General features: G+C 40.0%; 1 protein-coding gene across 1 annotated transcript; it reads left to right on the top strand.

Moving 5' to 3' along the window:
• Nucleotides 1–24,292, top strand: tgfb1.S (transforming growth factor beta 1 S homeolog). Its single transcript, XM_018233331.2, has 7 exons — nt 1–833; nt 11,993–12,153; nt 15,275–15,389; nt 15,502–15,576; nt 17,449–17,599; nt 17,723–17,876; nt 22,806–24,292. The coding sequence occupies exons 1-7, from the start codon at nt 500–502 to the stop codon at nt 22,962–22,964; spliced, it is 1,149 nt and encodes a 382-aa protein (XP_018088820.1). The 5' UTR covers nt 1–499; the 3' UTR covers nt 22,965–24,292.
• The last annotated feature ends 3,448 nt before the right edge of the window (nt 24,293–27,740 follow it).

Below are 27,740 nucleotides of genomic sequence, written 5' to 3'. Positions count from 1 at the left end.
TAAGTTACAGCACACAGGAGGAAGCCAAGAGGGGGGGACGGTGAGAATCATGTTCTAGCAAGCAGGGTTACAAGGGCCGTCAAATTACATTTAGAGGGGGGAGTTGACTGCATACAAGGCACATATTCTATAAGCTCTGGAAGCAAACCAGGATCTCCCACACTGCTCAATGCAACTGCTTCATGAAGACAGGACAGCAACTTTCTGAACTGCTTTTCTCACCAAGAGACCGTTCCATCCCTTTAACATAATGACACAGTGTTCCAGTTGTAATTATGCTTTCGTTTAATGGTGGCAGCAAAACCTCTCGTCTTTATTTTTAGGCCGGCACATGGAACTCTGAGCGCAGCGCTCATACAATGAATTGGAAGTGCTTAAACTCTCTGTAAGCCAATCTGAACTGGTGCTGAGATTGTTGAAGGACATACAAGTAAAAGGAAACTATTCTAAAAGCCTAAAAGTCTAAAGCTACTCGAGTTTTGTCGTGGAACGTTGCATTATGGAGGTTCTGTGGATGCTGCTGGTGCTGTTGGTCCTGCATCTTTCCACTTTAACTATGTCCATGTCTACCTGCAAGGCTGTGGATATGGAAGACGTCAGGAAGAGGAGAATTGAAGCCATCAGGGGCCAAATTCTCAGCAAACTAAAACTGGACAAAACACCAGACGTAGACAGTGAGAAGATGACAATGCCCAGCGAAGCCATCTTCCTTTATAATAGCACCTTGGAGGTGATCAGAGAAAAAGCAGCCAGAGAAGAAGAACATGTGGGGCAAGAGCAGAACATACAGGACTATTATGCAAAACAAGTACACAGATTTAAAAGCACGAACCGTAAGTGGCAGAACTCGAGTTTAGAGATTCTAGGGAGTCACACCATTAATGAAATTAAATAAATGGCCCAGCAGAAATAGCCAAAGGAGTTCTCCATCTCTTGTTGAACTACAACTCAGAATGTCCTCCTGTAGCACTAGCTAAGAAGAACATTAAGGGTGTCTTTTATTATCTTGCCGTCCTTTAAGATTAAAAATGACGCACAAGCAATATTATCACCCAAAAATATTCTTGTCTTTGTATTTTCTAGTGATACCTGAGAATATGCTGGGTGTGACATTACCATTACATTAGGATACTAACAATTATAGTTTAATAAGTGCTTTATATCTTTTACTGTGTGCTCTACATCTGCTGCAGGGCAATTTTGTTTCTTTAAAGATGTGAGGGCTTACTTACAAACATAGGCACTAACTTGTGCTAACGCAGTTACCAATAGCAACCACTCGCTATTAACAATTATTGTTTACTAATGCAATTAAGCAACTGTGTTTGTAAATCACTTCTTATAGCTTTCAGGTCTTCATCTCTCTCACTTCAGATTGGTGAGCTTGTTTATGAACAGAGAGTTCCCAGATATACCTGACACTTTACTCTTACTTGACTTGATGATACTGTATGTATCAATTTGTCCACTAAATTGGACAAGGAAAGCTAAACTAAAGAAGTAGGCTAGAAATGTACATTATGTTTTGGGGTCCTTTTCCAGCCCCAGACAACCAAAGCCCTTTAGCAAGTAAAGATCTGTGTCTCCAAAGATGCCCCAGTAGCTCCCCATCTTCTCTTCTGCTGATTCACTGTACATGCTCTGTGCTGCTGTCAGGGACCCACTCACAATATATATAATAGAAATGTCACAATATAAGGCTGATTAGTAATTAATACAGATAATTACTACATGGCAGCACATAAACCAGTGCAATTAGCATCAGAATTTAATAATCAGCCCTGTAGCATCCGCTTATATTACAGACAAACCTCATTTTCTGCTGGATAATTAGTGACGACCCCTAAGCTTAGCGTCTCAACAGCTGCTCAGAGCCCACTGAGCATGTGAGTGTCACAGACACTTTCCAAGATGGTGACCCCCTGTGACAAGTTTGAAGTCCTGGATCATTGCTGCTATTGAGATGCTGAAACTTTAGGCTGCTGCAATAAGTTCAGTATATAAAATATGGCATTTTTAGCCCTATTCATTTTTAAGGTTTTGGTTTTCCTTTAAGGGGTTACAATTTGAGTAGAATATTGGGCCCAACCTAAATAAGCAAGCTCCTGTGACCTCTGTTTCTAGCCATTGGACTCCTTGAGATGTGCTTCCCTGCTGATACCCTCTAAATCCCTTTGTATTAAACATCAAACTGATTCCTTTCAGTATCTAGTTGTGCAATGCCTTCCCCAAATTATACTATAAAAGAAAAAGACCAGCAATGAAAACACCTTATGCATGTCAGTTCAGATGAAGACTAGTAACAAAACAGGGAAGATGCTGCCACCTAGTCTGTGACAATTCAATGGCTAGAGTGCAGCAAGTAATTTAGGGTGCTTTTCTGAGCACAGATAATTCATTATTAACTATAGCTAAAGAGACGGCACTTAAAGTGATATTGACACTAAAATATTATTCTTAATCTACATTAAAATTTACCTATAGCTCATGTTGATCGTTTTCACAGATAGGTCTGCTTTTGTAAGTAATTGTAATTATGTAACCTGACTGTTTTGCCAATCTGACTGTCCCTTCTCACCCTGAAAGTTAGAATTTCTAATGCTATTAAAGCTCAAATATGGCAGCCCCCTTATCGAGGAACATGGGAGATCAGATGGGTAATGTAAAAGCATCTGCAAATACTTTAATGGCAAAATTATAGATAGTATGCAAAGACAATTTTATGATAGATGTAAAAAAATGGTTTAATTCCTGGTGTCAGTATCTCTTTAATTACCGACACAAGAACAATTACGGTCTTAGTCGAGTGTATTATGCACATTCCTTTATATTATTATTATTCAGAATTGCACCCTAAGGGAACTGTGCATGTGTATAGGCATGCATGAGCACACACACATACATATACTTGGACATGGATAGAAACTCTTCACGGACACACACATATGTCTTTATACTTTACATTAGAGATGCTTTGCTTCCTCAGATATTACTGAACATCCACCATCCCATGCTGAGGTTAGACACTGGAAGTTGTAGTTCTGCAACACCCGAAGAACCATAGGATTTATTATTTACTGCAGCTAAAGAGAATTAATTAGTTAATAACAGGAATAATTATGGTCTTAGCTGAGTGTACTCCGCACACTCAGCTATATGATTATGCCGGATTGCACTGTACACGTGTACAGATATGGGATCCGTTATACGGAAACCTGTTATCCAGAAAGCTCCAAAGGACGAAAAGGCCGTCTCCCATAGACATCATTATAAGGAAATAATTCACATTTTTTTAAGATGATTTTCTTCTTCTCTGTAATAAAAAAATGGTATTGTTCTCGATCCAAACTAAGATATAATGAATCCTTGTTTGATGCACTGCAAATCATATAGTTAAGGCCACTTCTTCCAACCATGTATGTGTATTAAAGGAGTAGTTCACCTTAATATTATTATTAATATTAAGTATGATAAATTGTGAGGAAACTTCAAGCAATTTTGGAAGACTGTAGCAACACATGGGTTTTACCACCAGCGATTCACATTATTGCCAGTGGGAAAGCTTTTATAGGAGATTAGTCGCCCACAGAAGCAGAGATAAACGCTGGTGATTAATCTTCATTGCCCTAAAACTGTTATGAACTTTTCACTGATAAAGTGTTGATAACCTTGTTTTCTGTCTTATACATCTATTGAATCAGATAGTTTTCACGTTGCTGCTTCTGCAACACGTGTGTGAAACCTGTTCAGTAATTCTGCTGCCCTATATCTGGAGATGATGTCTCACACTTCCCTTGGGCTTTCCCTATTCTGGCTTCCTAGGTGACCTTCTCTTTCAGTTCTTGTTTTGCTCTAAAAGAAATTGACTTTACCCCTGAGTAAAAAAAAAATGGTGAAGTAAGGTACAGGGAATTCATCCAATTTATTCTTCTCTGTGTCAAATTTCTCTCTCTTCCTCTGCTTCTCTTTGCCTTTGCCCTGTTTCCTTGACTTTACTTTCCTTGACTTTTCCCTACTTCTATCCCACTGACATTTCTGTGTATAAATACAGACCCAGACTGGTAATCTGTAGATACTGGAAAATATAAGAGGGGCTGCTGTATGATTCCATAGTCACTATTGGATTGATGGAGAGCTGTTTGGCCTGTGTACTTGTGATGCCAGGGCTTATTTTGTTTCCCTGTATGGACCACTACCACTGTCTTCAAAATTCCTATGCTTATTTCTGAGAATTTACTCCTGCCCCCTCTGTTTTTCTTGCAGGTGGTTCTTCATACACCTAGGGGCACATTTACTAAGCTCGAGTGAAGGATTCGAATAAAAAAAATTTCGAATTTTTTTTATGGCTACTTCGGCCTTCGACTACGACTTCGACTTCGAATTGAACTTAAAATCGTTCGACTATTCGATAGTCGAAGTACTGTCTCTTTTAAAAAAACTTCGACTACCTACTTCGCCACCTAAAACCTACTGAGCACCAATGTTAGCCTATGGGGAAGGTCCCCATAAGCTTTCTAAGCTTTTTTTGATTGAAGGAAAATCCTTTGATCGATGGATTAAAATCGTTTGATCGTACTAAATGCGGTAAATCCTTCGACTTCGCTATTCGAAGTCAAAGGATTTTACTTCGAGGGTCGAATATCGAGGGTTAATTAACCCTCGATATTCGACCAATAGTAAATGTGCCCCCTACTGTTCCCTACTCACGGCTGTTATCACTTCTATTCCTTCTCTCTGCTACTGCCAATTCTTTTGCCCCTGCATTTGCTTGACACTTCCCATTATTTTCCTGTCACATCTCCTCTCTTTATTCTTCCTGTAACTTTCATCTCATGCGTGGTTTCTCATCCTTCCTTTTCCATACACTCTCCCCTCTTCTCTGCTTATGTTTATCACCCCCATCTAGGGTTGCCACCTGGCCGGTATTGTACAGGCCAGGCCGGTAAAAATGATGGTTGAACCCAATGTTATTAATAGTGAAAAAAGATAACTATATAGGAAGACCGGTATTTATTTCCAGAAAAGGTGGCAACCCTACCCCCATCTCCTCCCTTAAATTTGCTTAAAGGAAAACTCAGAACAATGTAGGTCTCGATAAAAAGATATTTCATAAAACAGCTCATATGTAAAATATGTAAATAAACCATTTTCATAATAATATACTTTTTTAGTAGTATGTGCCATTGGGTACTCCTAAATAGAAAATTGACATTTTAAAAAATAAGGATCGCCCCCTGGGATCCTAGGGTTCACCATGCACACAAACAAACCATACATATATGGGTCACATGAGCCAATTAATAGACAGAGCTGTGTCTTTTGCTTCCACACTTCTTCCTGTTACAGTTAGAGCTGCAGCATTTCTGGTCAGGTGATCTCTGAGGCAGCACACAGACCATCACGAAATGGTGGTTCAAGGCAAGAGATGTAAAAGAGTAAAATTTTCTTAAATATATATACCAGTTTGATAAGATTCTTTAATATGCCACTTAATATGATATAAACTATCTGTTGCTTTAGTATTCATTTTGGGGGTATAGTTTTCCTTTAGGGCAGGGGCACACAAAGCTACTGGGGGAAATTAGACACCCAGCGACAAACCGCTTCTTCTTCGGGCGACTAATCTCCCCAAACTGCCTCCCCACTGGCTAGAATCTAAATCGCCGGTTGGATGGCACTTGGAGCACTTTGTTTTCCGAAGTCGCCAGAAGTTTCCTCGTGAGGCAACTTCGGAAAATGAAGCGCTCCGAGTGCAATCCTGCCGGCGATTTAGATTCTAGCCAGTGGGGAGGCAGTTTGGGGAGATTAGTCACCCGGCGAAGAGGCAATTTGTCGTCTGGCGACTAATTCTCCCCGAATCTTAGCGTGTGCCCTTACCCTTAAACTGTTCTTTTCCTCCCATCTTCTTTCTTGACTTCCTTTTACTACCTGGTACTACATTATGCCAATATTTTTAACAGGGTTGAACAATAAAAGATTTGCCTTCCCGCCGGCTAGAATAAAAATCGCCGGTGGGATGGCACTCGGAGTGCTTCGTTTTCCGAAGTCGCCCGAAGTTTCCTCGTGAGGCTGTTTCCTAGATGGCTGAAATATAAGAATTGTATTGATCTTGCGCTGACTATGATCTCGTGGCAGCAGTTTGGGGAAGGCCAGTTTGTGTTTCAGTGCTGTAATACCACTTTCACAATCATGGTCTGTATAAACGTGGTTTGCTGTGATCAAAGTAGAAGAACTTGACTCCTGACACTGACTGAGACTCATATATGTAGACTTGGCTCATCCAGGGCTTTAGAAATTCCTGTTGGATATACCTACTATGCTAAAACTGTATTTGTTTTAGACTTAAAGGGATCCTGTCATCAGAAAACATGTTTTTTTCAAAACGCATCAGTTAATAGCGCTGCTCCAGCAGAATTCTGCACTGAAATCCATTTCTCAAAAGAGCAAACAGATTTTTTTATATTCAATTTTGAAATCTGACATGGGGCTAGACATTTTGTCAATTTCCCAGCAGCCCCCAGTCATGTGACTGGTGCCTGCACTTTAGGAGAGAAATGCTTTCTGGCAGGCTGCTGTTTTTCCTTCTCAATGTAACTGAATGTGTCTCAGTGGGACATGGGTTTTTACTATTGAGTGTTGTTCTTAGATCTACCAGGCAGCTGTTATCTTGTGTTAGGGAGCTGCTATCTGGTTGCCTACCCATTGTTCTTTTGTTTGGCTGCTGGTGGGGGAAAGGGAGGGGGTGATATCACTCCAACTTACAGTACAGCAGTAAAGAGTGATTGAAGTTTATCAGAGCACAAGTCACATGACTTGGGGCAGCTGGGAAATTGATAATATGTCTAGCCCCATGTCAGATTTCAAAATTGAATATAAAAAAATCTGTTTGCTCTTTTGAGAAATGGATTTCAGTGCAGAATTCTGCTGGAGCAGCACTATTAACTTATTCATTTCGAAAAAAAAAAAAAACATTTGCAGCACAACCTTTATGTTTATTTGTGTTAAGGTTAAATGAAAGAAATAAAAATCCCCAGGATCCCAAGTTTCCACCAACCAATTTTCCCCACAGCTGACACATTGAAGTGATGCTGATTGTAGTAGTCACGTGAAACAGAACAACTTTAAAGAGGAAGCGCAGGAGAGATAAATTTAGACTGAGTAGAAGAGCAAAGGAAGAAGTAGGGGGTGGGGGAAAGAGACTGCTGCTGGGACTCACACTGATCAGGCAGAGGGAGGGTTAAACGAGGAGGCCAGGGTAATGAATTACAGGCAGCAAAAGTGAACAGAGCACTCTCATGTAGACACGCTATGAAAGATAATAGGTTCATAAAACCTGTAATTTTGAATAAAACTATGGATCGGTTTAGTATTAATATAATTATATTAATAGGGCAAAGTCCTGTTGACAGACATTGATATTTCTCTAACACGAAAGTGTATAATAAGCATATAGTTTGTCCCGTATGTTGCTTTTGACACTGTGCCCAGGCCATTATTATTGTAACCAACCCCTACAGCAGTGATCCCCAACCAGTGGCCTAGTTGCTCTCCGACCCCTTGGACGTTGCTCTCAGTGTCCTCAAAGTAGGTACATATTTCTTTTTGAATTCCTGGCTTGAAGGAAAACTTTACTTGCATAAAAAACATGTGCACTGCCAATCAGAACCACCAGTAATCTGCCAGACCACAAAGAAACTACCAATAGCCAACCACAGCCATTATCTGGCACCCCTAGGAACTCTCTGTATGATTATGTTGCTCTCCAACATTTATTTACATTTGAGTGTGGCTCACGGGTAAAAAAGTTTGGGGACCCCTGCCCTACAGTTTTCATACTGGTCAGTGAGCAAAATGGCCAGATATTGTGCAATTTGCCCATCCATGCAGATGGAAAATCTCTCTGATCACAGATGTTTATTCTGTCTTTTCCCCTTATTTTACTTCCTATTTCCCCCCAATTCACATCCTGTCCAACTGTTTTTCAGCTGCGCCTGCATCTAGTTTTTGTCCAACTGCTCCACCTACTGTGATCCATCAATTCCCTTACCCCTTACTTCTGTCATCCCATACAATGTTTGTATACCCTAAATCAATCTCTCTGCACTCCATAAAGGCCCATCTTTGGCATCAAATCCCCATCTCTTTCCTTATCTGAGATCCATCCCCATTGCCCTGTATGAACATATATTACAGGTATTTTTTTTTACATATAAATAACCCTAAATGACTATTTCCTATATAGGAAGCTATAGTTCCTTAGTTCACTCTTTGACAGCTTTTAGCCTTTATGGAGAGTAGTGGATAAAGGTCCAGTAACTGTTTATTTGACTTTCTGTCTAAGTCTCCTGCTTGGTCTCCAACGAGGTTGCAGAATAAGGATGGATTGTTACCAAAATGGCAGAATTACCCTCATTATAAACACACAGGAGCTACTGTCTGGAACACATATGCAACCTAATCCGTTTGGCACACATGCACAGCACTGCTGCTTTCTGTGACTCTTTCCTTTTACACCTTCTTCCCAAGAAATATAAGTTCTAGTTCAATTTATGTTCATAAGACTTTTATTTAATAATGCGTGCATGCCAAAGAATTAAAATAGTCTTTATTAAATTTCCTGCATAAATTGTAATACTCAGGAGAGAAAGACTCTCAGTTTAGCTTGGAAATCTTCACTCTGAAATGTTTAACATAAAATTGAAGCTTTTCCGGCCAAAATTCTCACAACAAGCCAAAAATATCTCCGTGTCTGCATCTTGCTGTCAGCCATTCTATTACTTAACCAACTGTCTTCTACAATATTTTTCAGTAATTTCAAAAACTGAAAATATTTCTTACCTTAAAAAATGTACCTTTTTACTATTTTTTTTTTAACAAATGCTCTGTAGCCCCTTGGCTACACAGCAGTAGGATACATGTCTAGGGTTTACCACCTGTCCGGACAGCCCGTTTCTTTGAAGGGCTGCCGGGGCAAAACTGCCTGCCTGGTTTTCCAAATTAGGAAAATCGTGCAGGATTCCCTATGATTGACGCGGCGATCAGCCAACCATCTGACGATGGCAACCCTACTGTCATCTGAGTCCTCTTTTATGCATGTACTGGTAGGATTGTATCAAAAGTTGTACCATTTTCTGTACGTATATAATGGTTGACAATATATTTCAGTTAACTGATAATACACATTTCATCTGCTGGTCTATCATGCTGGCCAGTGTATGGTGCATTGTCACATGAGGATGTGAAAAGGAGTCACATCTGCTCTTTACTTCCTGCTGTTCCAATTGATTGGGCTACCAGCCTAAATTAATGAAAAAAAAGAGAGGTGGCCTTACAGCCCCTCATATGGAATCCAATCAATCACGTACTGTATAGGATTGGGTGTGAAAAGCCGCTTTTGCACTTGGGCCTTCCCCCCTCGGGTTGCAAATGACCCCTTTAATTTTTTAAGACATCATCGACAGTGTTTTGTATTTATTTATTTATATAAAACTATAATATCCCACTATGTCCATCTACCCCTAGATTTGGCCAAAATCATTCTTCAAACAGGATCTTCCAACCTCCTTATGCTTTAGATAAGTCTTTTTCTAGAACTGGGCTTGTTTGATGCCCCTTTCTTATGAACTGGAGACCAAATCTTCACTGTATAATCAGAGAATGTCTTAAAGGAGAACTAAACAATGGGATAGATATGTTGTACATTATGTTTTGGGCTTCTGTACCAGCCCAAGGCAACCCCAGCCCTTTAGCAGGGAAGATCTGTGTCTCCAAAGATGCCCCAGTAGCTCCCCATCTTCTTTTCTGCTGATTCACTGCACATGCTCTGTGCTGCTGTCACTTACTGAGCTTAGGGACCCACTCACAATATACAGTACACATAGAATAGAAATGTCACAATATAAGGCTGATTAGTAATTAATATAGATAATTACTACATGGCAGCACAGAAACCAGTGCAATTAGCATCAGAATTTAATAATCAGCCCTGCAGCATCAGCTTATATTACAGACCAACCTCATTTTCCCTAGTCTAAATACACTGAAATAAAAAAAAATTTAATTTGAAATTTGAATTTTCCCTTCAAGCCTTGATAAATCTGCCCCCAAAAGTTAACTTAAAGGTGAAGCACCCCTTAAGATTTATAACTAACAAGGGACTTATGATGCCACCCCCCTTACCTGCCCCATGCTTACCCCTTTTGCTTCAGAGCGGGTTGAGAGGGAGCACATCTCTAGTGCAGAGAGCACAACTACGCATGTCACAAGCATGATACACCTCAGAAAGGACGACACCAAAATTCTAAACAACTGGGGACTTACACAAAGTCTGTATAGTACAATGTGCAGGCCTTATAAGCAGGTTCTAAGTCACATAGTTAGCTGTAGTTTTGTGGGTTTTAATTTCGTTGACAGAATGAATCCTGTGCTATAAAGTATTGCTTTTATGTCGCAAGTATCTATTTAGTCATTAAAAAGTAAATAACAAATAATCTGTCTCACAAATGTTATACATATACACATTACATAGATGTTGTTCTTATTCTTTAATAGAAATTTGTCTTTTGTATATTATTTATGGTCACAAATACGTATGTAGCCTGAGAGACATTCATTCTGTGTACTAGGGATTAGTGCTGGGGCGAATTTGCGCGAAAATTCGTGAAATGGCGAATTTTCGTGCCCATTTCGCACATGTATTCGCTGCCGGCGAATCGCGCAAATTTGCGCCTGGCGAATAAATTCGCCCATCACCACTAGGGATATTTTGTATACAGAATCGAATTTGAATCGATTTCCATTTGAATTTAAAAAAACTCAATTTGAGTTTTTTTCTCCGAAAAAAAACTCGAATCTCAGAAAGGCTACAAACAACTCCAAATTGATCCCTGGACGTCTCCCATTGACTTAAAGAGCAATTCGGCAGGTTTTAGGTGGCGAATAGACGAATTCGAGTTTTTAAAGGTCCAGAGTATGATAACTCTCGAAATTGAAATCAAATTTTTTTAAAAACTTAAAGGAGAACTAACTCCTAAAAATGAATGTGGCTAAAAATGCCATATTTTAGATACTGAACTTATTGCAGCAGCCTAAAGTTTCAGCTTGTCAATAGCAGCAATGATCCAGGACTTCAAACTTGTCACAGGGGGTCACCATCTTGGAAAGTGTCTGTGACACTCACATGCTCAGTGGGCTCTGAGCAGCTGTTGAGAAGCTAAGCTTAGGGGTCGTTGCAAATTATCCATCAGAAAATTAGGTTGGTCTGTAATATAAGCTGATGCTACAGGGCTGATTATTAAATTCTGATGCTAGTTGCACTGGATTCAGGCTGTCATGTAGTAATTATCTGTATTAATTACTAATCAGCCTTATATTGTGACATTTCTATTCTATGAGTACTGTATATTGTGAGTGGGTCCCTAAGCTCACTAAGTGACAGCAGCACAGAGCATGTGCAGTGAATCAGCAGAAAAGAATATGGGGAGCTACTGGGGCATCTTTGGAGACACAGATCTTTACTGCTAAAGGACTGTGGTTGCCGTGGGCTGGTACAGAAGCCCAAAACATAATGTACAACATTTCCAGCTACTTCTTTAGTTAAGCTTTAGTTCTCCTTTAAAGTACCCAAAGTATAAATTCAATAATATTCTTGTTGGAGAACACACTGCTTCCAATTACTTTTGCCTATATAAATGAAACACAGTGTGTAGGCACACCATCAATACACCCCTTTAAAGAAAACTACCGTCAAAGTTAGGAATCAGCACTTAGAAGAACTGGGAAAGAGGGATGGATAATGAAGCATTGCTGGAAAGCAAAGTATCTTTCCCAGTACTGTATCACTGATACTGAAAGATACAGCAGGGGAATTCCTCCAGTTGTGACACTGTTTCTCTCAGACCAGCTGGGAATGTTTGTGATGTTTGTATAGCAAGAGAGAGCAGTGGAGATGAAAATAATGTTTTGACATATGTCTTCTTTCCATATTCCACAGACCTGGAAGACCGTATATTTAAGTTTATATTTAATGCTTCGAATGTGAGGGAGAACGTGGGTAACAAGTCTCTTCTGCACCATGCGGAGCTGCGCGTGTACAGGAAGAAGCAGACAGATAAAAATAGCAGTCAAAGGATGGAATTATTCTGGGAAAATAAGGTACAGGCTTATGTATTTTATGACAAAGGATTTGTGAAACATTTGGTCTGTGTTGTTTTTCAGTTTGGTAAAAGTATTGGTCAGCAATAGTAAAAAGCTTAATCCTACTGTCCCTGAACATTCTCACAAAGAGTCCAACAATGGAGGTCTCTATAAAAATATATTTCATAAAACAGCTCACAAGTAAAACTGTTTTGTAGTGATGGGCGAATTTATTCACCAGGCGCGAATTCGCAGCGAATTCCCGTGATTAATCGGCAGTGAAAATTCACCGTCGTAAAAAAAAAATGTACGCCGGCGTACGTTTCTTTGGGACGCCGGCAAATGTGCGCTGGCATCCAAAAAAGGACGCCAGCGTCCAAAAAACGGCGAAACACCCCAAATTCGCCCATCACTACTGTTTCGTAAAAAAGATTATTTTTAATAGTATGTGCCATTGGGTAAGCTTAAATAGAAAGTTGCCATATATTTTTAGGACTAAGGGGAACCTCCTCTTGGGATCATATGAATTACAGTGCACACAAACAAACCTAGGGCACATATTAGAGTCCTGTGCGGAACCAATTTCTAAGACCCGTACCCGACTCGAACCCGCAGCCTGTGACCCAAACCACAACCCGCATATTTACTCACTTTGATCCTCTACCCGACCCGGACCCACAACGGCCTTATCCGCAACCCGACCCACAACCCGCTGACCACCATCAAACAGGAAGTGATGGTGCTGCAAACTGGAAGTGAAGTCATCAAAAGTGGGTGGGGACAGAAACAATGAAAAAATATGATGCGGTCCGCCAGGTCCTTCCAGACGCTGCCATCGGGAGATGCCGGCAACTCCTCGCCAGTACAACTTTTAGCACTAGAGAATCCCGCTTCTGTAGGCGCTGTTCTGAAAATCCATTAGGGAACAGACTGTATCTTCGAAAATCGGCTTTATTAGTGCACACACAGTGGTATAAACAAAATGCATTAGCACACCCACCGCATTTTGTTTATACCACTGTGTGTGCATTATAAAGACCCATTTTTGAAGATACAGTCTGTGCCCTCTAATGGATTTCCAGAACAGCGCCTACAGAAGCGGGATTCTCTAGTGCTAAAGGGGACAGAAACAAGTTTTGTGAAACTTTAAAAGGAGTAAAATATAGACAATATTACATAAGATAAGAAATATAGATGAGACCCGCAACCCTAACCTAATATAGATGAGACCCCCAACTCCGCAGACCCATGGGTATACCTGCACCTGAAAATCCTCCCCTCATACTGCAGGGTGCCTGTTTTTTTTGCGGGTAGCCCTCGGGTACCCGACCCGCTGCAGGACTCTAGCATACAGACATGTTAGGTCCCATGAGCCAATTAATGGACAAACTACCTCTGTCATTTACTACCACACTTCTTCCTGTTACAGTTAGAGCTGAAGTATGTCTGGTGATCTCTGAGTTCTGCATGGGTCCAGAAAAAGATACAACATTTGTGCATTTGGCAGAGAGCCCAGAATGGCAGGTGCACTTAGATACATTTGTAACAATTTAAGATAAGCAAAGAAACAATTGTAACAATTTAAGATAAACAAGTCTCTTGGGGAAACTGTGACTTGCATTTAAACGGCAATTCCCCCATTTTCAAAACTTTAATAACACATTAAACCTAAACCCTAAAACCCCCAGAAATGTGTTCAAACTTTCCATAACATGACAAATTTTGTAAAACGGCCCTAAAATGGGCGTTGGTCCAAATACTTTTCGTTGCACTGCTCATGGAAAATGTTTTTGATCCTCTTTATATTTTCAAAATGTTGGGAGGTCCAGATCCACTACCCGACCCTGACCACATAGAGTAAACCTACCTTCTGACCCATAAAAGTAAAATTGATGTCACTTTAGACAGAAAGAATCTGCAGGCAAATGGAAGGAGACTACCAAAATCAAAAGGAAGAGTTGGGTTACCACTGGACTGCCTGCATGGCCAGGGAATCTGGGATTTTTTGACTGGATCTGCTTTGGGCACCCAATTTGGGGAAAGTAGGTCACTCGGCTGAGCTACAAGGAACAGTCAGACTTGACTTTGACACCCATTGTTTTGAAAAAACAACACTTGATAAGTCATTTCTTTCCATATGCACAGACATACACAAATATCTCCAATCTCATTATATCTTACACGTATGATAGCTGAAGTTTCCCTGTTTAACCAGATAATTGAACTGTTCCTGCAATCACTTGAGCAGGTAGGCAGATCACAAAGGAATTGCCCTGAGTATGGTAGCTTTAAGGAAGAGAGAATACAAATAGAAAAATGGGAAAAGAAAACAGAACACAAAACACAGAGCAAGAAGTCACAAGAGAGAGAGAGAGAACGGGAAACGATTTTACAAAATACAGTAGATATCAAATAACTAGAAATAATGATGTATGTAGTAACAGCAAGTTCAGCCTTTACATTTCGCTAGAGGAGCTTACCCTCGTCTTACTTCCTTCATGATACACTTAGGGGCAGATTTATCAAGGGTTGAATTGAAAAATCGAATTTTAAAATTAGATTTTCGAGCGAAATTTATCATGAACTGTCTCTTTAAAACTTCGATTTCGTCCATTCGCCATCTAAAACCTGCTCAATTGCTGTTTTTGGCACCTTTTCGGGGACCTCCTATTTGGAGGCATTTGGTGGACTTTAAAAAATCCTTCGATTCGAATTTGATAGAACAAGGTAAAAATTCAATTTGAATGATTCGAGTACAGGCTATTCACCCGAAGTTAAAAACTTTGATTTTTTTTTTACTAAATTTCGATTGGTCTTTTTTTTATTCGAATTTCGAGTTGATGGGAGTAACCATCACCTTCGAAATTCGACCCTTGATAAATCTGCCACCTGTGGGGTGCAACTCAATGTCACATCTATGTGAGCTCCTAATTTTGCCCAACCATAAACTTTGTATAGCACCCCTCTTTCTCCTTTTGATTATAAGCTCTAATGAGCAGGGCCCCTTCTTTAATTCTTTAATTATGTGTTTGTCTCTTTTTCATTGTTTTTTATATAAATCTTTCGACTGTCCAGCAATGCAGAAAATGTTGGTGCTTTAAAAAAAATTGTGAATAGTAATTAGCCTATTTTCATGCAGGAAAATGTGTCAAGATCAAGATACCTGGATAGCAAGTACTTTACTCCAGTAACAGATGATGAGTGGGTGTCGTTTGATGTTACAAAGACTGTAAATGAATGGCTGAAACATGCAGGTAAGAGGCAGAAGAAAGACTCATCTGCAGAACGGTAGAATGATTTCAATTTTAGACTATGCAACCATACATGGTATCGTCCAGGAAATTAACCCATTTGTTTTATCTACAGAGGAGGATGAAGAATTCAGGTTGCAGCCTGCCTGCAAATGTGAAAGCGAACAGACCAAGAACATAGACATAGAAGGTGAGCAAAGCTGTACTGTAAGTTGGAGTGATATCACACCCTCCCTTTTCCCCCCCAGCAGCCAAACAACAGAACAATTGGAAGGTAACCAGATAGCAGCTCCCTAACACAAGATAACAGCTCCCTGGTAGATATAAGAACAGCACTCAATAGTAAAATCCAGGTCCCACTGAGACACATTCAGTTACATTGAGTAGGAGAAACAAAAGCCTGCCAGAAAGCAGTTCCATTCTAAAGTGCTGGCTCTTTCTGAAACCACATGACCAGGCAAAATGACCTGAGATGCACCTACACACCAATATTACAACTAAAAAAATACACTTGCTTGAAAAACTCGAATTTTGACACCAAATATTTTTGATGACGGCACAATAAATGACTTGAACAACAGATGTGTTAGCCTTTCATCTATTTTGTTATTTCCCCTGCACCATGCAGCCTAATCTGATGCCAAGGCAGTAGAGTCACTCGATCATTCAGATTCTATCCTTCATCTAAGAATTTTTCCGCAAATGCTGTTTTCTTATGAAGTGAGCGATACAGTGAAACCTCAATTTCTAAGTACCCTGATTTTAAGTTTCCCCGCATTTTACATTTTTTATTTGTGGTCTTACCAGTTTATAATGCATTACAATGGGTGCATTTCCCTGATTTTAAGTAATGTTTTCCTGGATTGTACATCAAAATTCTGATTCAAAAACTGATTTTTTTACTCTCTTTGAATGTTATTATTTGTGAAATAAAGAGGTTTAAAATACAAACCAGATGTATATTTTTTCATGGTTTTGCCTGTAAATAGTAAATTGCAATTAGTCTCCCCTTTATACAGTCCTGCACCAATCACATATTGCTTTAGCTTGTGTATGTGACTGACAGAGAGACTTGCACATGTCCCCATAGTATAGCATTAATGCTGCAATACTTAACCCTTGTTATTAACACAGTAAGGGGCACATTTACTTAGCTTGAGTGAAGTATTAGAATGAAAAATACTTCGAACTTCGAAGTTTCTTTTGGCTACTTCGACCATCGAATTGGCTACTTTGACCTTCGACTGCAACTACGACTTCGAATCAAACGATTCGAACTAAAAATAGTTTGACTATTCGACCATTCGATAGTTGAAGTACTGTCTCTTTAAAAAAAACTTCGACTACCTACTTCGCCACCTAAAACCTACCGAGCACCAATGTTAGCCTATGGGGACCTTCCCCATAAGCTTTCTAAGCTTTTTTTGATTGAAAGAAAATCGTTTGATCGATGGATTCAAATCCTTCGAATCAAAGGATTTAATCGTTCGATCAAACTATTTTTCCTTCGACCGAACGATCGAGGCATTTGCGGTAAATCCTTCGACTTCGATATTCGAAGTCGAAGGATTTTACTTAGAGGGTCGAATATCGAGGGTTAATTAACCCTCGATATTCGACCAATAGTAAATGTGCCCCTAAATATTGTATCTCAAAGTAAAAATGACTCCTGTGCTTATATCCTTTCAGTACTTTAACACATTTCCCTGATTTTACATTTTACCGGATTTTATCTAGTTTTTTCCTGTTCCTCTGAAAAAACGTAAAATGTATTAACTAATAAATAACTAAATATTCTGTTGTTACTCTTGTTGCTATTGTAAACATCTAGTTTGAATGTTCTATACCGCAATTAATGAACTATATATCATGTATATCCTGTTCTTCCTTATTCATATACTAAAAATTCTAATAAATATATATATAAAAAAAAAGAAATTGTAAATATAAATATGTTGTGTTGGAAATGTGAGTGGGAAGAAAAGCCAGGTGCCTGCTCTAACAGCCTGACACTAATAAGCTGTATTACCTGCCCCTTACGGTGCTACTTTTTGTTTTCAAGGGTTTCCTATTAAGCGTGGAGACATGGGGGATTTGGGTTCCGATGAATTCAAGAAACCCTACCTGATGATCACTTCAATGCCAGCCGAGCGTATTGACAAGGTTACAAGCTCACGGAAAAAGCGTGGGGTTGGACAGGATTATTGCTTTGTGTAAGTAAAGGCAAACCAACTTGTTTTTTGGAGCTAATATACTGTATGCACGTACTGTAGTTTATAATGTGATTCAATTATATGAAAGGTAAGTAAATGGCTCTCTGATCTTGCTTTTTGCAGGAACACTGGACCAAACTGCTGTGTGAAACCTCTTTACATAAATTTCCGCAAGGATCTAGGCTGGAAGTGGATCCATGAACCTAAGGGTTATGAAGCAAATTATTGTTTAGGAAATTGTCCTTACATCTGGAGCACAGATACTCAGTACAGCAAGGTGAGTGTTGACTCTGCTCATTATTAAAAACTCACGTGTGTGATATATTTATTAATGTGGGGCATGCACGCCAGTCACTGCAATTATTGCACCTAACACCTTGGGGCACATTTACTAAGCTCGAGTGAAGGATTCGAATAAAAATAAACTTCGAATTTCAAAGTATTTTTTTGGGTACTTCGACCATCGAATAGGCTACTACGACCATAGACTTTGATTCGAACGTTTTGAACTAAAAATCGTTCGACTATTCGACAATTCGATAGTGAAGTACTGTCTCTTTAAAAAAAACTTCGACTACATACTTCGGTAGTTTAAACCTACCAAGGTACAATGTTAGCCTATGGGGACCTTCCCCATCATTTTTCTAAGCTTTTTTTGATCGAAGAAAAATCCTTCGATCGATCGTTTAAAATCTTTCGAGCGATTGATCGAACGTAGGATTTGCGCTAAATCTTTCGATATTCGAAGGATTTAAATTCGAGGGTCGAATTCGAGGGTTTATTAATCCTCGATATTCGACCCTTAGTAAATGTGCCCCCTAGTATTCTATTTTTACTTTTTAAAGGAGAAGGAAAGTCTTCTTGCACTTGGGGGTGCCAAATGTAAGGCACCCCCAAGTGATTGTATTGACTTACCTGGAACCCTGGGCCGGTGCTCCTATCAGCAGAAAACTGCACCGGCCCAGTGAGCACCACGGAGCGATCCTTTTCCGTCTTCCTCTTTCTTGGAGCGGCTGCACATGCGCAGTAGAGCGAAAAGCCGAACTTTAACAAAAAAGTCGGTTATTTCGCTCTACTGCGCATGCGTTTGCACCGGAAAATTTTAAGAAAGAAGAAGCCGAAAGAGAAGAGCTCCAAGGTGCTCACTGGAATAACCCTGGGCCGCTGCAGTTTTCTGCTGATCGGAGCCGACCCGGGGGTTTCAGGTAAGTAAATACACTTGGGGGTTTCATTTGTTCATACAAAGCCATGTGGATAGTTGCGCTTGTATTCTACATGATTGTGCTTTTCAGCAGTTTTTCAGAGATATAAAATCAGAAGCACTTAACATTGGAAATTATAGATCAGTTTATTAAAGGTTGTCATTCAAAACATTTACATCAAACTCGCATTATGAACCCATAGGTTCATGTCTTTTAGCTTTTGTTAATGCCCACAGCTCCTACTGGGAGTATCCTCACAGTTATCATTCTAGGGGGCTGTTTTACCATTTCTCAAAAAAATGCAGATTCTCATATTCTGTAATATAATAATATTGTGCAGTTTTATTACAATTGCCCCCCCCCCACGCTGCAGGGCCTGCGGGGTCCTTATGAATAGCTTTTGCAGTGTGAATCCCAGGCTTGCAGTATTTCATTTGTTTTCGACACGCTAGATCAGGGGTCAGCAACCTTTACTATCAAAACAGCCATTTTGCCCCCTCTTCCACTAAAGAAGTGGAGCCGAAAAACATACAGCTTATATATTTTTAAAAGTTTTAACCTTTTTTTAATTTTAACTGTTGCAACAACAGAATACAACAAACAGTGTGTATGTGTAGGCCTACTTTGAAATAAATTAAACACTAAGGGGCCGATTCACTAAGCTCGAGTGAAGGATTCGAATGAAAAATACTTCGAATTTCGAAGTATTTTTTGGGTACTTCGACCATCGAATGGGCTACTTCGACCTTCGACTACGACCTTCGACTTCGATTCGAACGATTCGAACGAAAAATCGTTCGACTATTCGACCATTCGATAGTCAAAGTACTTTCCCTTTAAAAAAAACTTCGACCCCCTACTTCGGCAGATAAAACCTACTGAAGTCAATGTTAGCCTATGGGGAAGGTCCCCATAGGCTTGCTAAACTTTTTTTGATCGAAGGATTTTCCTTCGATCGTTGGATTAAAATCCTTCGAATCGTTCGATTCGAAGGATTTAATCGTTCGATCGAACGAAAAATCCTTCGATCGATCGAACGAACGTTTAGCGCTAAATCCTTCGACTTCGATATTCGAAGTCGAAGGATTTCAATTTGAGGGTCGAATTTCGAAGTATTTTTTACTTCGAAATTCGACCCTTAGTGAATCTGCCCCTAAAGTGAAGTTCCGCCACTAGAGTGAAATTCCGCCACTTCCTATTCATTTCTATGGGGTTTTTAAAGGCGTATTTATCAAAGGGTGAAATTTCACTTTCACCCATTGATAAATACGCCTTTTAAAATCCCATAGAAATGAATGGAGAGCTGCGGAATTTTACTCTAGTGGCGGAACTTCACTCTTTGATAAATTTACCCCTAAATAGCCCTATTAAATGCTAGTGTTCTCATCTGTTTGGTGTGACTTCTGTTTCTGAAGCTCCATGCTGGTCTTCCTTCTCTTGTCTTGAGTGTGTGACCACGGTAAGGACCATGATGAATCATCTTGCTGTGGCTCGGTCTTGCCTGTAACTCCTGGGACGTCTATACAGCCCTCGCTCCTGCTGGCGGCTTCCTGAGTGTGCGACCGTGATGAGATAACCGTTAGCTTACCGTGGTCGCACACTCAAGAAGCCGCCAGCAAGTGTGAGGGCTGTATAGACGACGTGACAGGCAAAGCCGCAAGCAGAATGAAGAGCTGCCTGAGGCTCCGGAGCCGTGGGTTACCCCTGAGCTAGATAAAGAAGTCTTCAGCAGCCAAGTAATTGCCATTCCTGGATGGAAAGTTACAAATGTTGCAATTTTTCCCTGCTGACAATTATTTGTTATATAAGAATTATTTTGGAGAAATATAGCATTAGTCCATGTGGCATTAGTATTACCAACAACTGAGCATTTCTCAGTCTAGTCTACAAAAGGATTCATGCGACATTCATGTCAACTTTACCCCCCTTTTTGACTTGGTTATCAATTATTGATGATATAAAAGATATTATTGCTACACTGGTCCTGCCCTATACTCTCCCTGTTCTTTTCCAACTATATGGTGTTGGCACACCGACTGACTATTTCTAGCTTACATTTTTTTTCACAGCATTCATTTTCTTTTTTTCTTATTGGGCTAGTACTCTTAGTTATTCTTTCATTAAAATATTGTTTTATTTTCGTGTAAATTATCTTGGCACTCCAGAAATGTGCATCTTATACCAATTTTAGCTTGTCCTCCAGTTCTAATCCTGGCTCTGCATGTCTTTCTCATCCTCTTCTATTCTTGCACTTGCAGCCTAAGACCTTGGCTGAACCCAAACATTTATTTACTTCACGCTTGTGCTGTGTCCTTGGGGGACTTGCATTCCCTGCTTTTTTTCTAGCACAAGATTCTTACTCACACTCCAATTTGACACTGTCAAACTAAATACCCATGCTGAGTTTTCCACTAATTAATCATCACTGAGTAACAAATCTAGCTCCCACTGGGTTGGTTATTCTATACTGAGGCCTCTAATAGTTTCAGGAGAGTGCACCAATACTAAACAGAGGTTATAGTATTAAAATTGGAATTTGTTACATTTTAGGACAGTCTTGCCTAAAAATGTACAAAATAGCTCAAGTTGTCTCTTCTCTGAAGAGGACTACTAAAATTGACTTTCTGTGTATCACATATGCTACATCCCATCACACGATCAATACCCTTATCTTCTAAAAGCTCATAAACCCAGTATTCTCTTTACTTCTCTTCTCTGGCATTGGGGTTATCAGACATGCACTATAACCTATCCCTCTTCACAACTGACACCCTGAATTACCAATCATAATTATTAACCAGTATTTATGAATCACCAATTTAGCCTCCAGTGCTGCACAATAGAAGGGTGTATACATCAAACATACATACTATATACAAATGCTTACCAAAACAATACATAAAGAGGGCCCTGCTCTTTTAAGTCTCAAAGGAGAAATAGAAATGAGAGCCATAAAGTATGAGGTTGAGCAAGAACAGGCATATGTAAATTGAGAGAAGTGGCATTGTCTATTGCAGTTAGCAGATGTTTGATGAAGGAATGCTTTGCTAGATGACAGAAGCTTCTTTAAAGAAATACATTTTAAAGGAAAATTAAAGCCTAACTAAAGAAGAAGCTAGAAATGTTGTACATGATGTTTTGGGATTTTGTACCAGCCCAAGGCAACCACAGCCCTTTAGCAGGGAAGATCTGTATCTCCAAAGATGCCCCAGTAGCTCCCCATCTTCTTTTCTGCTGATTCACTGCACATGCTCTGTGCTGCTGTCACTTACTGAGCTTAGGGACCCACTCACAATATACAGTACACATAGAATAGAAATGTCACAATATAAAGCTGATTAGTATTTAATACAGATACATGGCAGCACAGAAACCAGTGCAATTAGCATCAGGATTTAATAATCAGTCCTGTAGTATCCACTTATATTACAGACCAACCTCATTTTAAGCTTTAAGATTTTTAAGCTTAGCTTCTCAACAGCTGCTCAGAGCCCACTGAGCATGTGAGTGTCACAGACACTTTCCAAGATGGTGACCCCCTGTGACAAGTTTGAAGTCCTGGATCATTGCTGCTATTGACAAGCTGAAACTTAAGGCTGCTGCAATAAGTTCAGTAAATAAAATATGGCATTTTTAGCCACATTCATTTTTAGGGTTTAGTTCTCCTTTAAGAGATAGTTTAGAGTCTGAAGGATTGGGATTGAGAGAAAGTCTAATGGAACGGAATTCTAGAGAAGAGTTGCAACTCAAGCAAAGTCTTAAGCAAAGTAATAATGAGTGAGGTTTTGAAGGGAAAAGTCTTGGGTGGTTTGTTGTATATTTGGGTAAGTGTTATAGGGCGGGGCAGCATTGTGAACTGCTTTGACTGTAAGGGTTTGCAGTTTACATTTTATGAAAGGATGCTTTCAAAAGCACATAACATCTGCAATATCCAATTGTATCTAGGATCTGAACATTAATAATAATACAGTATGCACGTACTGATGCTGGTCTATGTTCTGCAGGTGCTATCCCTTTACAATCAGAACAATCCTGGTGCATCCATTTCTCCCTGCTGTGTTCCTGATGTCCTGGAGCCACTGCCAATCATTTATTATGTTGGCCGCAATGCCAAGGTTGAGCAGCTCTCTAATATGGTGGTAAGGTCTTGCCACTGCAGCTGAGTACAGCTTGGGGGCAAAAAGCAAAGACATGGTACGGAACACACGGAACAAACCACCTTACTGCTTTAACCAGTGGCGAACAAGGAGACCATGAAGTCAAGTCATGACCATTGATGAACCCTTTAATTCCACATCTGCACAGAGCAATTGCTGAAAGCACAGACATGGATTTCAGATTCTTCTACAGCAATACACCCTTGGTACCAACTGCAACCCTTCACTTCACTGCTCAGATACTGTATCAAGATTTTATGAAAGTGCTTCCCTGCCAAATGTTATGGACAAATCTTAAATTTTGGCAAACGCTAAACCTGGCTTCTGGATAAACTCATCTGAAAGCATCCAGTCCATGTAAATGGGTTTTATCTACACTTATTATGGCAGAGAAATAAGGGATGTGCCTCTTTATAATCAGAAGGCCAGCTTACAAGAGATAGACTAAAAAAAAGCAGAACCCTTTCTAGAATCTGTTTGGTGGTTATTACATTATATTTATGGTAAGCTAGAGAATAATCTACATTGAAAAAACGCTGTTGTTTCCGGTCGCAAGACCTTACAGTGAAGTTAGCCCATTCCATGCTGAATACGGATTGGAGAATCTCGAAATTCTTTATAGATTGTATGTTTATTAACATATATAATTAATTGCCAAATCAAAGCTCAAGCATTTCTTAAGGTATATTATCCAAAAAGCATGGGTGTTCCCATGTTGATTTCTACTCTCCCAGCTAGTAGAGCTATGATTGTGTTCAAAGGAAGCAAAAATAATTATTTACATATCCAGGATACAGGAATAAACCAGAAAGAGAAACATATCAGTGCCCCCTCTGCTGCAGGAATGACCTCTCAGACATAACTGGACGAAATACAGAAAGCCATGTGCAGGTACCCACTGAACAAGGAAGGAGCTAATAATTCCTGTTTAAAGGAGGTTTTTTTTTTTTACCTTATTTTTTATTTGTCTTATTTTATATAGTTTTTTTTTAATATTTAAAATATTTTGTTTTAATGTGGAAAAATAAAAAGAGGTACATAAATATTTTGTGTGTGCTTTTGATTTGGAGGGGTCTTGCATGCACTTCAACTACTGACCCCCTACCCCATTTCTGGAGGATTTCTTTATACAGAACTTGTGGTCCTGGTCCCCTTATGCCCCGGCCCCCCTGCAGCCTTAGGGTTTGTTCTTCTATACTTATGCCCCTAATGAAACCTGGCCAGCCCGTTGAAGACAAGCAACATTCCCTGGGAATTAGACTGCTAGTTGAGCCCCTTGATGCATACCTCCTAACTGTCCCTTTTTTGGAGGGACAGTCCCTCTTTTGACAGCTCAACCCGCAGTCCCTCGTTTGTACTGGAAAGTCCCTCTTTTCTCTGCACTGAACAGCCAGAAAAAGAAACAAAGTTTCTCACTTAATTGGCTTTTAGCAGAGAGCCCAGAACAGCTAACAGGTGCAAATAAGATACTTAGTAACAATTTTGAAACACAAAAACACAGTTTAGATAAGGAGAAATATTTTCAAACTTTCATAACCTGCCAAATTTTGTAAAACAAACATGGTAATTAGGGGGTGTGGCCACAGAAAGGGTGTGGTCAAAAAATTTGCTGCGCTACGTGCGGAAATTTTTTTTTGTCCCTCTTTTTACTTCCAAAATGTTGGGAGGTATGTTGATGCACCACAGGGGCTCACATTCCACAGTTCACATTGAGCCAGTTTCATATTCTTTAGTGCTGTGCATTTTGGAGTTGGCAGTGGACAATTGAATTGAGAGTATTCTATTGCTCTAAGATTCTAGCCCAGGGTGTCCACACTTTTTGCAACGAGGGCCAGATTTGGTGAGGTGAAAATATGTGGGGGCCGACCATTCAGCCGGACACTCTTTGAATCATTAACATTAAAGAAGAAGGAAAGGCAGCACTTTGGGGTGCCAAATGTTAGGCATCCCCAAGTGATTGTATTGACATACCTGAAACCCTGGGCTGGTGCTCCTATCATCAGAAAACTGCACCGGCCTGGGTTATACCAGTGAGCACCACAGAGTGATCCACTTCCGTCTTCTAATTTCCCGGGGCAAACGCATGCGCAATTGAATGAATTAGCCGACTTTTTAGTTAAAGTCCTGCTTCTCTTTTTACTGTGCTTGCTCAGCCGCGCGAATAAAGAGGAAGATAGAGAGGATCGCTCCATGGTGCTTGCTGGAAGAACCCCGGCCGGTGCAGTTTTCCTCTTCAGAAACGGCCACAGGGCGACTATCCATCGTGCGGCACTCTATGTCTCCTCCCTGGCTATCTCCTATAGAAGGCAGGGAGGAGAAATCGAGCGTCGCACAATGGATCGTCTCCCTGTCGCCGTTTCTGAAGAGGAGCACATGCAGAGAATCGGTAAGTCATTTCTTAATAAAAGCTTTGTGATTTAAAAGTTAAAACTGTATTGGTGTTGTTTTTTAGTTTTTAAAAAAAATTATGTTACTGATCCTTTCAATGCAAATGAACTATTTTATGACATTTTTATTGCAAATGGCACATTTTTTCTTATAAAAAATAAATCTAAACAATTTTTTACCAAAATCACTCTACCTTTTATATTTGATCGTTGAGTGTTGATTTCAGCCTCTGTCATGAAATGAATAATAATGTGGCCTACTGCCAGCACAGTATAAATTACACGCGTATAAATGACTCCATCGGAGTGCCAGAGGAACACCAATATCCCTTCCGAGGTTGCTAGCTTGCGATCAGGATCACTCCGGGAACATTCACTCCTGGAGATGGACATGTGCACAGCTTTTAGGAAGTGGAGGAGTGGAGTCTGTTTGGACTTGTTCTCCGTGCCTCATTTAAACAAGGAATCGCATAGCTGTAGCAGTAATATTTGGGCACATTAGTGAAATGATCTGCCACTTGGTCTATACTGCTGCCTGTGTGCTGAAGGTGTTAGTAATAGACACGTACTGGAACGTAGAGACGCGCTGTTTTCACATACTTCTTTAGGGCTGAAGGTGTCAATAGACGTACTGATGTGCCAGTACAGTAAACTAAAGAAGTATGGTGTCACTACGTTCCAGTACGTGTCTATTACTAACACCTTCAGCACACAGACAGCAGTATAGACCAAGTGGCAGATCATTTCACTAATGTGCCCAAATATTACTGCTACGAGATTCCTTGTTTAAATGAGGGATGGAGAATAAGTCCAAACAGACTCCACCTCTCCACTTCCTAAACGGCGTGTACGCGTCCACCTCCGGGAGTGAATGATCCTGATCTCACTGTGCTGCCGGGCCGCATTATTATTAATTTCATGATGGAGGCGGTGTAAATTTTAAAAAGGGCAGCAATTGGCCCGCGGACCAGACTTTGGACATGCCTGTTCTAGCCCTACCCATGCCAAAGCCACAAACATAGCAAATTACATTAATATATGCATAATGTAACATTAAACGGTACATTTCTCACATAACACACCTATACCATCTATATCAATACACATATGCTCAGTGTGCAATATAATATCCACAACTGCGTATCTTGACAGCGCTATATAAATAAATGATGATGATGATGATGATCCACAACATACAAAGTACCTGTAGATTTCCTAAATCTACTCCTGTCCCCGGCTCCTATATAAAGTATACATGCATACAAAACACTAATTACATTTATACACAGGGAAAAGGCAAAGACAATACATGATAGCGTTCACAGGGCTGGTATCCATCAGAGATAAATATTGACTACAGTTTTGTGATACAATGATGGTGTCCGTGGGGGACTTCCTCAGCAGCCATTCATTTCCCGGAAATTCCACTAACAGTTTATTTCAGGAATAGATGCAAATAAAGTGGTGCTGGCTTAAAGTTGGAAACACAAAAATAATATTACATAGGATATTCTATTTATCTTCAGCTGTTGCAGGGTGACATACTGTGGCTGTTCATGTATAAACATACCATAATGGTAAAACTAGGCGTGTTCACGTGTTAAGAACTAAGAATAATATCTAAGCCTTTCCTCTCTGCTCTTTTATATTTCTTATGCCCTAAAATGTTTCCCACATTTCTATCTAAAGATTCCATATTCTCTTCTTGGCATCCAGAGTTCAAAGCATACCCTGGGTAGTCACACCCTGTGCATCTTGCAGCACTCTTCAAAGAGTTTGCAGCAGCTGCATAGTCTATAGTTAGCCCATCATGGGCTACAACTGTCCTGTATCTACCCCCTCCCTTATCACGCTGCTTCATATTTTTGCTGGTCAGAGAATATCCTCCTTGCGTGTAATTATAACTTTCTGGGTAGATATGCACCCACTAACTAGTCTGTAAATGACTGGCTGCACTGTACTCGAAATAACTCCACTATCTCTGCAGCCAAGACTTCTTTATTAATGTACAATAGGAAATTATTGTTCTCTGAATCAACCTGATACAGGCAAAGTTGTGTTATCACATATTCCAAGCCCCATTGTGCTTGTATGCTTTAACTTTCAGGATATCTTAAAAAAACCCATTCTATTTACAGAATTTCAGCAGGGGCGCTGCGCCAATGAGGTGAGTTGAAAAACTGGCTTCAGGTGGCAGCGCCGAGCGGGTTACCGGGGGGGGAGGCAAAAAGTCATCCCTGGTACATTTAGGAGCCAAATTTCCAGATTTTATACCAGAAATTTGGCTTTACTAGTGTGAGAGAGTGCAATTTCACTATACGCACTAGCGTTGCAGCCTCCCCTGGAACCCCTTCATAAGTAATGTAAGTGGGAGAGGGGGTGGCATTATAGGGCC

The sequence above is a fragment of the Xenopus laevis genome, chromosome 8S (assembly GCF_017654675.1).
Source record: "Xenopus laevis strain J_2021 chromosome 8S, Xenopus_laevis_v10.1, whole genome shotgun sequence".
NCBI lineage: Eukaryota > Metazoa > Chordata > Amphibia > Anura > Pipidae > Xenopus > Xenopus laevis.
The sequence above is the reverse complement of the archived record's forward strand: the minus strand, read 5'-3'. Positions and strand labels throughout refer to the sequence as shown.

Coding starts and splice junctions, on each gene's coding strand:
- tgfb1.S (XM_018233331.2), top strand. CDS start 500: ATGGAGGTTCTGTGGATGCTGCTGGTGCTGTTGGTCCTGCATCTTTCC. Junction 15,390..15,501: donor TGAATGGCTGAAACATGCAG/GTAAGAGGCAGA, acceptor TTTTATCTACAG/AGGAGGATGAAGAATTCAGG. Junction 17,600..17,722: donor GGACAGGATTATTGCTTTGT/GTAAGTAAAGGC, acceptor TGCTTTTTGCAG/GAACACTGGACCAAACTGCT.